This window comes from Rhinolophus sinicus, linkage group LG16 (assembly GCF_036562045.2).
Source record: "Rhinolophus sinicus isolate RSC01 linkage group LG16, ASM3656204v1, whole genome shotgun sequence".
In the NCBI taxonomy this organism is placed as follows: domain Eukaryota; kingdom Metazoa; phylum Chordata; class Mammalia; order Chiroptera; family Rhinolophidae; genus Rhinolophus; species Rhinolophus sinicus.
In genome coordinates, this window is record NC_133765.1 from 31479808 (window position 1) to 31491405 (window position 11598).

General features: G+C 51.3%; 1 protein-coding gene across 1 annotated transcript; it reads right to left on the reverse strand.

Moving 5' to 3' along the window:
- Positions 1–447: 447 nt before the first annotated feature.
- Positions 448–11251, reverse strand: SDSL (serine dehydratase like). Its single transcript, XM_019734131.2, has 8 exons — positions 11116–11251; positions 7988–8182; positions 7698–7737; positions 6862–7001; positions 4549–4637; positions 3656–3883; positions 1925–2049; positions 448–851 (listed from the first exon to the last, which is right to left on the reverse strand). Exons 2-8 carry the CDS (start codon positions 8159–8161, stop codon positions 658–660), a joined length of 990 nt encoding a protein of 329 aa, XP_019589690.2. The 5' UTR covers positions 8162–8182; positions 11116–11251; the 3' UTR covers positions 448–657.
- Positions 11252–11598: the final 347 nt, after the last annotated feature.

The window sequence follows — 11598 nt, forward strand, 5'->3', positions numbered from 1 at the left end:
GTTCCAGCTGTGCAACCTTGAGCGAGGTCTGTCACCTTCCAATGCCTCATTTCCCCATCTGTAGGACAGGGACAATAATGATGATTTCTACGTCATAGTGCCGTCATGTACGTTAAAGAAGACAATAAGTAGAAAGTTCTTAGAAGAGTTTCTGGCATATAACAAGCACTTGCTAAAGACGGGCAATGTTGTCCTCACCTGTCCAGGCCTGAGAAGTGACAGAACATTCCCCTCTTTCCTGAGCAGATCCCCCATGTAAGGGAAACCCTGTTAGGAGCTCAGCACGGGCACATTTTCTTAGGGACCTGAGTCTTGGATCCTTGGCTTTGTTGCTCAAACTGTGTGACATGGAAAGAGTTGCGTCATCACAGAGCCGGGTTTAAGGTTGCTATGTGCCTTCTGTGAGCTCATGGCGGTGGAAAGACTGGACACACTGGAGTCACAAACTCAGCTCAGAAATGGTTTATTGGCCAGGGCTGCAGGGGAGCCAAAGGGAGCAGTTCAGGAGGGCTTCCTGTAGGAGGCGGCCCGCACAGAAGCACAGGGCAGCTTCCACTGCCACTTATGAGCACAGAGGCCCCTCAGCCAGCGACAAGGGTGTCCGTGAACCTCTTGGGGATCTCCAGGGCACGGACAGCCTTCCCAGACCAGGAGACCTCAGCTCTGGCCCAGCTGGGCTTTCAGAGCCTGCAGCTCTTGGCTATCAATGCTGTTGCCCCCACACACGATGACCACGATGGAGGCCAGGGAGGGGCGCAGACGGCCCTCAGCCTGGAGCCTCCCCAGCAGGCCTGAGTAGATGGCAGCTAAGGCTGCCCCGCAGGCAGGCTCCACCAGCATACGCTCATCATCTGTCCAGAGCAGCGGGGCAGAGGAGAGGAGAGAAATGGGGACCAGTTAGGCTCTGGGCACTGCAAATCCATGAAGGCAGCCAGACATCCATCTCATAGTCCATCATTTGTCTGATTCCCTCTCCATCCATCAATCTGACCATGTATCTCTCCACCCATCCGCCTTTCATCTATTCATCCATTTATTTCCTATCCATCATTAGACTGTCTGTCCATCTAGTAGTGTATCCATCAATCAATGATTCCTTCCATCCATCCATCCCCATCCATCATTTGACTGTCCATCCATCAGTGTAGCTATCAATCAACATATCCATCCATCCTTCCATCCATCCACCCATCCATCCATCAATTTGTCCATCCCCTATCCATCATTTGACTGTCTGTCTGTCCATCTATCAATGTGTCCATTAATCAGTGTATCCATCCATCCATCCATCCATCCATTTCTATGTCATTCACCAATCCGTTGCCCCATCAGCCCATCCGCCCATCCATCTGTCCATCCATCTATCCATTATCCACTTTTTCACTCACTCACTCATCCATTCATCCATTCATTCAATGCATCTTTAGTGAGCACCTACTCCCTGCCAGGCCCTGTTCTCAGAAGGCCCTGGGAACACAACAGTGACCAAGACACACCAGCCCCTGCCCTCACGGAGTTCACAATCTAGTGATGTAGAATCAGTCAGGTATGAGATTGGTGGGATTGGTGCATAGGAAGTTTCTAACCCAAGTAGGTTGGGGGTAGGAGATTGGAAAAGGCTTCCTGGAGGAGGTGTCATAATGGCTCCATAGCCCTTGAGTCACGTGAAACCAATAGGAAGCCGGCCAGGGATGGGCAGCCCAGGGAAGAAGAGCATGCACAAAGTCTGGAGACTAGAGACAGCATGACACACCCCTTCTTTATTCCGACCCATTCCATCTACTCAATGCACTTTCTGCATAGTCACTGCATACCCAGCCCTGAGCTCGGCACTGAGGATACAGACAAGAGAGAACGCAGTCTCCCCGAGGGATCTAGGGACTTCGTAGGTTCCTGAGCCCCGGCGGGGGCAGTGCTCACTCACCCAGGAAACGCTGCACAGCACTCACAGCCTCCACGTCGTCCACCACCTCCGATAAGATCTTAAACTCCTGTGTGCATTCCAGGGCCCGTGCAGCCACGGTCTTGGCACCCAGGCACTTGGCCACGCTGCAGGCGGGGACAGGTAGGGCAGGGAGTGCAGGGAGCCAGGGAAGGGCTGGTGACTCACGTCTCCCCTCCACAGCCCCAGGCCCCCCTCCCGTCCTGCAAGGGCTGGGGTCAGCATTGCAAGAGTCTGGAGCAGCGCCTGGCACAAAGGAGGGACCCCAAACTGGTGTGTCCCACAAACGGCTGATGGAGGCTCATCACGCCCTCTGACTCTGCAACTGTGACTGTGCCATTCCCTGCACAGACCCCAGAAAACCAAACACAGGAAAGGATTCTTTTCCATTGTGTTCATTAATAACCATTTATCATGTCTATACGACAGCTAATATTTGTGTAATATTTACAAGGTGCTGGATGCATCAATTTTGTTTTATCAATAATCCTCACAGTCACCCTTGGAGTTAGAAATTTATGACCTCCACACCTTGCTGTCCTAGGCCACTGAATCCTACGTCCCAGCGTCTGATGGGTATTTAATAAAATGTGGGCAGTAATGGTGTTGGTGGGTGGTTGAATAGCATGCCCCCCATCACAAAAATAATCCATGTCCACCCAGAACTTCGGTATGTGACCTTATTTGGAAATAGGTCTTTGCAGATGGAATTAGTGACGATGGTATCATACTGGATTAGGGTGGATCCTAGATCCAATGACGGGTGTCCTTACAGAAGAAGACAGAAACCCAGAGAAGGCCATATGAAGACAGGGCATGTGACGTAGCTGCAAACCAAGGAATGACGATGACTGCCAGACGCTGGAAAGGCAAAGAAGGATCCTCCCCTAGCACCTTCAGAGGGAGCCCGGCCCTGTCGGCACCTTGGGTTCAGATATCTAATTTCCAGAACTGTGAGAGAATACATTTCTGTTGTTTTAAGCCATCTTATTTGTGGTAGCCTCACACCACATCTGTGATCATGGATAGGGGTTGCAGTGACAATGAAGAACGTAAGATGAGGCGGGGTCTGGAGGCTGGACCACTCTCTGTTACTTAGTTTGTTTTTAAGAACTTTTCCTCACTTGAATTAAAGTTCTCTAATGATGTTACAGAAAAAAATGAAACTATGTTCATGCTCTATACTCTGAACTAGAAAAACAGAGGTCACAAAACCGTATGAAGGACATAATCTCAACTTTCAAAAATATATCCTTGATTTGGGTGTTCATTTCACAAGCATTTGTTGAGCACCTACTATGTGCCAGGCCCATTTCATTTGTATGTAATGATTCATGGATGGGGTGGGGCAGGGATTGGGGAAAATGCAACCCACTCTGAGCAATGTTCATTTTTGAATGGTGGACTTGAGGGTGACATTTGGTTTTCTGTTGCTTACGGCTTGCCTACCTTTTCTGCCTGCAACACACTTCAATTGGTTTTGTAATGACACAGACCAGTGAAAGCTTATTATTAACTGATGAGACTTAACCCGATCCTTCATCTACACTTTCAGCACCGCCTTCTAATTGAGATCCACAGGACTGGGGCTGGAGTCCCAGGGTGAAGGAGACCCTCTTGAGTGACCCCCACCTCTACTAGTTGGGACTGGGCGGCCTTAAGGCAGCAACGTCCCCACCCTCCAGCGCCCACAAAAGTCCAGTCCACACCTACCTGGTGATGTTTGGCAGGGTGGCCAGCCTGCCCGCTTTGATGGCTGCATTGAAACAGTGCGCCCCTTGGGTCTCCATGGCGACAATGGGCACGTGCTGCCAGCCCACCTCTGCCAGGCCTGCTGACACCCCAGCCAGGAGCCCTCCGCCCCCCACCGCCAGCACCAGGGCCCCTGGTGGGGTCCCCAGTGCTGCCTTCAGCTCCCGCACTAGGCTGATGTGGCCTTCCCTGGGGGGTGGTGGGGGGAGGGGGAGAGAAGAGCAGGGTGAGAGAGGCTCTCATCCCCCAGGGCTCACATGTACACAAACTCCCTTCACTGCCACCCCCTCCCACCCACAGCAAAGGGAGAGGAGACCCTGCAACCCTTACTCAACTTTCATCATTGAATTTATTCATTCACTCATTCTTCCCCCCCCCCACCCCCACCCCGACAAACTCCCAGGACCAGCATATCACTTGGAAGCAGCTCAACTCAAGTTCTGGGCCTGGGACCCAATGTCTCTGCCACTTAGCAGCGTGCAATCTCAGGCAAGTTACTTGACCCCTTGGTGCCTCCGTTTCCTCACCTGTAAAATGGGCATAAAACATCCATCTCTAGGGCTTTGGGGAATAGTAAACAGACTAAATGTCTGCCAAAGTCCACACTCAATAAAGGGGATTTATTATTAGCACTCCCATTTTACACGTGTGGAAACTGAGGCAGGGGGCGGTGAGGCTTTGAACAGTCACACAACTGACAAGTGGCAGAAGCAGGGTCTGAACCCCAGTGTGCCTGGAGTCTATGCCCCTCCTACTCTCTGGGCCTCAGTTTCCCCTTCTATCCAATGGGAAGACCCCGGCTCAATGAGGGTCTCTCAGCTCTGAGCTCCATGGGAGGAGGGCACCAGCCTTACCATATCAGGGGGTGGTCGAACGGGGGGACATTTACCCAGCCGTCCCTCTTGGCCAACTCCTGTGCCCTCAGATTGGCCTCGTCCCAGACCTAAAGAGAAACGGAGGTCAAGAGATCCAGGGGTCAGAATGCTATGGGGGTTGTTCCGGGTCTGCTGCTGGGGAACCCAAAGTAAGACAGCGTTTCAGGGGTACCCAGGCCAGCCAATCTCAGCAGAAGCTAAACGGCCCATAACAGTCTCCTCTTCCACAGGGTAGCGGGTGACAAGGGGGCCAGAAACAACCTCTGCCCATCCTGCAGCACCCACTCTTTGCCCAGTCCTGTGCGAGGGGGAAGGGGGGACACGGAGAAGACAAAGAAATGGTCTCTGTCCCGGAATCCCCCATCTAGCTGAAGAAATGGGCCTCATTCTCTTGAGTTATTGAAACAAAAATGAGACTCAATGCTATGCAGCCCTCGACTCCTCTCACCTGAATATCCAGACCATCCTCACTGGCTCCTTGCCTCCTGTCCACTGGCCCAGAGCAGACAGAGTGAAAATCCAACCACGTCCCGCCCCTGCTAAAATCCCTTCATGGCTCCCCATGGCCTCAGATTAAAACCCATGTCGGCCTCACCCAGAGCCACCCCTGCCTGCTCAGGCACGGGCCTCCTTTTCGGCCGCACCTTTCCCCACCCTTGCTCCCCACCCCCACCCGGGATGCTGGGCTGCCGCTGGATGCACCAGGCTCACCCTTTTCCCACACACTTTTCTCTGCCCTCTCTCCTTTTTCTCCTTTGGGAGGACTCAGTCATATTTCTCCTTCAAGACTCAACTCAGGCGACCCTTCTCCAGGAGCCTTTCCTGGACCCCCACCCCAAGTCCAAGGTACAGCTCAGTGGTGGTTTGCACCATCGCCGGATTCTTCACCCTCTCCCTCTGTTAAAGTCACACACCCATGTCCATTGCCATGTGACTTTGCTGCTCTTCCCACTAGAGTGGGTGGAGTACATTTCCCCACCCCACATGATGTTGGGCTCAGCCATGTGACTTGCTATAGCCAATGGCATGAGGCAGAATTGACAGTATCACAACTGGAGCCAAAGCCTCAACAAGCATTGCGTATTTCCTCTCAGTCCTTTTGCCATTCACCTTGAGAAGAACATGGCCCATTGGTCAATAAAAATGAGTGGCACGTGTGCAGACCTCAGTCCTGTCTGCAGCCTGAAGTAGCACCACCAAGCTCATTCAGAAAACCCGTGAGCAAGAGCGATATAAGCCATTGACATTGGGGGCTGTTTGTTATGCAGCCTTATCGAGCAGCAGTGGCTGATTAAAACAATACGCCTCCTCTCTTTCCTCAATGACCTGTGCTTCCCTCATCACAGCACTCATCACATTCTGTTATCATCATCGGGTTACCTGTGTGTCTCTCCAACAATACTTTGAGCTTCACGAATGTAGAGACCATGTCTTATTATCTCTGTATCCCTAAGCGTCTCTCACACATAATGTAGGCACATGGTATGTGCTCAGTGAATATCTGTTGGATGGAAGGAAGAAAGGAAAGAAGAAAGGAAGGGAGAGAAGGAGGGAGAAAGTGTGATGTAGTGAAGTATAGAGGGAAGGATGGATGGATGGATGGATGGATGGATGGATGGATGGATGGATGGATGGATATGAGAAAAGAGGGTTAGAAAGGGTGATGGATGGGAGAATGGATGAATAAATAAATACAGGAAGGGAGGGAGGGAGGAAACGATATATACAAAGTATATGGAAACCAGCTTTCTGGTCCCATGGTATATCTTTTAATTTTAATTTTGATGGTTTTTAAAAATTTGTTTTCCAGGGATGCATTTTTTTTTTCTTCTTTCCAGGAAGGTACAGGGGTTACGTGTTTGTGTCTCTGTTGTGTTTGGTAACAAGGTGATTCAGTGATACCCTTACCAGTGGGCTTCTTTCATACTGGGGTGGGCTCAGCATGGGAAATCATGCTGCCATCATTTTTTGTAATACTTCTTGTCTCATCAAATTACAAACCGTTTAAAGTGGATACTACCAAGTGTCAGTGAGGACACAGGGAGAGAGCCATGCTCCTGGTAACCCCAGCATCCTGTTTCTCCCGGGTTCATGCAGGGGAAGTCTTGTCAGGGTTGGGACAGATAAGTCGGGATTCCCAGCCCTCACTCCCACCCCTCAACTCAGCCATCCTAAGAGAAGACTGCGTCCCAGGCATAGGTCAGCCAAAGGGAAAGGACACAATCTCTTGGGAGGTGGCGATGAACAGAAAACAGCCCACTCCAGCGGGCTTCTCCTTCCTGGGGTCCTTACCTTTCCAGTCAGCTGAACCTCGGCCCCCTCCCCCTGCAGTCTCCTCACCACCTTCTGGGAAGTGCCCTCAGGAAGCACAATGGTGGCAGGGATGCCCAGCTTCCGAGCGCAGTAAGCAGCAGCGATGCCGGCATTGCCCCCTGTGGAGGCAGCAGAAGGCAGTGCCGTGGCCAGTGGTGCATTAGCCTGGTGACATGCCTTTCCCCCGCCCCCTCCATTTCCCTTTGAGAGTCATCCCTCACCCACATTCATATGCCCCACCATTCAGTCCTCTCCCTGGCCCCAGAGGTGGACACGTGACCTAAATTAAGCCAATCAGAGAACTCAATCACCTGACCGGTGATTGGCTCAGGATGAGTACGTGACCCGACCTGGGCCCAAAAGACCAATTTATGGATTAAGGAAGGCCATCGGGAAGGGGTGCTCCCTTTTCACAAGGGTTGGTAGGATGATAGGAGGCAAGCCTGGAACTTCAGATGGCCACCTTGCCTCCATGAGGCCTGTATGAGAATAAAGCTAGTATAGAGGAAAGAAAAGCCAAGAGAAGGAGAGATACAGAGAACTCCTGGATCCAACTGTGCCTGAAAGCCATTATCCTGAGAATTTTCAGTTCTCAGAGTCTGTAGCTTAACCCGGTATGAATGGGGTTTCTGTCACTTCTACCACAAGTCCTGAATGATGGGAAGAGGGGTGGGAGAGGACAAAATAAATGGCCATCTGACCATGACCTTGAAGAGGAGGCTGGGCTCTGGATATCTACTGCTGCTCCAGCCAGCCTCGCATCCCCCCACACCCAGCCCTGAGGACCCTCATGAATCAGAAAGGGGTTAGGTCACCTGAGGAGCACACCAGATGTCTGCATCCCTTCTTGGCCACCTGAGAAGAGAAGGAATGGGGTTGGGGGCTAACCCACGCAGGTGTCATGAAGGCCTATGTGGGATGGAGTCAGACCCTCCCCATCTCACCCCAACAGTCCTCACGCCTCATCCTGTCTACAGCTCTCTACTCCCAACAGAACAAGTTCACTTCACCCCTCCTGCCCTTAACCCCCTCCAGCTCGTAGCCCTCACCCCTCCCCTTCCTCCCGCACACCCTCACCCCTCCCCTCCTGCCCACACACCCTCACCTCCTGGCAAAAATGCCCGATGCCTCGGATCTTGAAGGAACCAGCGGGTTGCACATTCTCACACTTGAGGAAGACAGTCGTGCCCGCCACCTGCGACAGTGCCCAGCTCTCCAGCAGAGGCGTGACAGTGTGGAAGTGTTCACCCTTAGCACAGTCTGCCAGAGGGGCCTCCATTCCGGCAACCACCTAGCAGACCTGCAGGAGGACGCAAACGTCACAGCCCAGGCAGCTGTGCTCCGTTAGCCCCATCTGGCTGCCAACCTGGGACTCCGGGCAGGTATCTGCGCCTCTCTGGGCCTCAGTTTCCCCACCTGGAGAAGGAGGTATGGACTAGGGGCCCTTTCATTCTATAACTGTGGCTGCCCACAGTGCTGGGGATGGAAAACATGGCCGGTACGTGGTGTAAATTGTAATCACAAAGCCATTATCCCATTTGAAATATTAATAATAACTTCTTAATACCATCGAATATCTGTTAAGTGTTCAGATTTCCAGTTGTCTCATTAAATGTGATAAATGGTCGGTTTTGCGGTTGGTGGTGGTTTGGGGTTTTTAACAGTTTGACTCAGGATGCGTATCGGACCTGAGCATTTTCATTGATTGAGAGGTCTTTCAGTTTTGTTTTGTTTTTGTTTTTGTTTTATCTGTAGGGGGAATTCTGAGATGAACAAGAAGCAAACCAAGAGAAAAGCATTCAGAAATGGAACAGCAGATAGAACCACCCTGATCTAGAAATGAACCTGGGTGAGAAGAGAGGGCAGGCGGGCAAGGTCGTGAGGAGGGCGTCCCAGCCCACAGCGAGGAGTTGGGACGTCATTCTAATTCTGCTTGCAATGGAAGATTTTAAGCCAAGGTGCAGGTGAATGAGTAGTGAATAAACCAGTGGCGCAGGGCGAGAAGAGAGGGGGAAATGAGAAAAACGAAAAATAAGAGGTTTTCTTTTTTTTTTTTTTAAAGGCGTCAACGCAGCCTCTGTTTTTTGTTTGAGGCAGAAAAGCATTGGGCCGCCCCCTGCAGTTCCATTATTTGCCAGTAGGAGGAGCGCTACAACCACCCCCACCCACCACAAGCCGCAAAGCCTGAGCCACCTCCACCCAGTTCCATCCAGGGCACCTCTTGCGCTGGGCATGGCAGTGGCGGAGAGCGGCCCATGGGTCACCCCAACCCAGCGTACCCTGACCTAGGCCTCACTTTGGCCGCATAGTCCAAGAATGGGGGCTTTGGGGCCAATCGGAGACCAAAGTTAGAGACCAGCTAACTGGGTTGTGCGACCCAGACAAGTATCTCAACCTCTCTATGCCTGTATCCCCTTCTGTAAAATGGGAATAACAACAGTCCCCAACTCACAGGTGATGGTGCAGATTAATAATAATAATAATAATAATAATAATAATAATAGCTATCCTTTGTTGAGTCCCTTTTATGTGCCAGACATTGGCTGAGTTCTCTGGAGGCATTGTCTCACTGGGGCTTTCTAACAATGCTCACTCTTACTCTCGCGTGTTTATAGGAACAGCTGCTGACCTACAAGGTACAGGTCCTGGCCTAAGAACTGAAGAGCCCAGGACAGACATCTACTCTTACAGCTGACTTACAGTCTGATGGGGAGACCAGCGTTCAACAAATAACTGTGTAGACAAACAAATGAATCAGAAATGGTAAAAACTGCTAAGAGGGAAACACGCCTAGAGGGAGTCTTGAAGAGAAGGCCAAGGGGACTTACTTTGGGTAGGGAGGCCCAGAAAGGCCTCTGGGAGGAGGTAACCATTAAAACTGAGGCTGGAAAAGTGAGAATGAACTAACCACACAACACACTGGGAGAAGAGCTTGTGCGTCGCAGGATGGTGGAGAGGATGACGTGAGGCCGTATGATAAAGGCATCGAGTCTGTGCCTGACATATTATAACAACTATTATTGGCCGTGTGGGACTTACTGTGAGCCAGGCAACGTGCCAAGCGCCTTATATATTAGCTCATAATCCTTCCATCCTCTCTGAGATAGGTTCAATTATTAACTCCATGTTATAGACAATGAAACCGACCCAGAGAGGTTACGTAACTTGTACAAAGTCACATACCGTGTTTCCCCGAAAATAAGACCGGGTCTTAGAGTAACGTTTGCTCCAAAAGACGCATGAGGGCTTATGTTTGGGGGATGTCCTCCTGAAAAATCATGCGAGGGCTTATTTTCCGGTTAGGTCTTATTTTCGGGGAAACACGGTGGTTAGAAATGGCACCGCCAGGATTTAAACTCAAGAAGTACACTTTGGCATGTGTGCTCACAACCACCGTGCTATAGTTCTGTTACATTAGTGTCATCGTCATCTTCACTATCAGTGTTGTTCTTATTATTAAATTATTAAAGGTGTGAGTAACTTAATTGCCGGTTGTCCTTAGGAGCCAAATGCTCCTGGCTCAGTCCCCAGCCCTCTTGGTTATACCAACTGCCCAGGCGAGGACAGCAGGCATCAGTCAAATGAACAAGCCCCAAGTGGCCCACAGCCTGATCCAGCCAAGACCAGTAAGGGCACAGACCTCCCAGATTGAAGTGTGGGGCTAACCTGAGACCTTGGCCTAGGGATACATAGCTCTCACCATGAGTGGCAGTTGCTAGGGCTGAGGTGGGAGCCCTGGACCCTGTCTGCTGGGGAGCAACACAGTGGGAAGCCCGGGGCTTGGGGTCAGGTCCGGGCGAGATGGCCGTGGCCAAGTCAATTCTTTTCACTGGGTCTCACCTGCTGCATCCACGAGTTGGGTAAAGACCAACTACCTTTTCCACCTCCCTTATCCCTCAGGCTTTTCCCCAAGGCCACCTGGGTGACACTCCACAGCCAAATTCCTGGGTGCCAGGGCTGGGAAACCTTGGCTGGCCCTTGGGTGGCAGAATGCCTAGCCCTGCCCCTCTGGCAAGCAGGACCTGCTCCTCTTTTTCTGCAAAGCAGGCTGGACCCCAGAACACCCTGAGCGGAATCGATATTCCTGGGAGGGCTTAGGCCACTCTCACCCTTTCTCACTTTCCATCCACTCAGCTGGGACTTTGCCCCAGAACCTTCCAGACTACCTTACATGCATGTTCACACATGCACACAGAGCCCCAGGGGCCTCATTTGAGCCCCAAACCCCCTTACCTTCCTGCCCACAGTCCCTGGACCAGCTTGGCTGCAGCCTGATGCCCACCAGCCTAACTGGGCACCAACTCTGCCAGCTTCCGGAGGCCTCCTGTGGCCTTGGCCCCTCCTCCCATGTTAAAGGGACAGCTCCCAGCTGGAGGGGGAAAGGGAATGAGATCAACCTTCACTGCCTCCCTATGTGCTATCCATGACACACTGCATTACCTGATCCCATTTGACAGATGAAGAAACTGAGGCTCAGAGAGGACACCAGTCAGTGAGAAACATTCATACTTCTCACCCTGGACCACCTCTTTCATACCACAGACATCTCCAAGTCCAGTGCTTGTCCCAAGAAAATAAGGACAAAAAAACAATTGTTATCTGTCACCTGAGAAAGGCATATTTTTCTGAAGATTCTCCTCATCTCTGATATTTCACACACAACACAGGAACCCAAACAATTATTTATTGTTCACATGAATGATTCTGGCAGGTCAC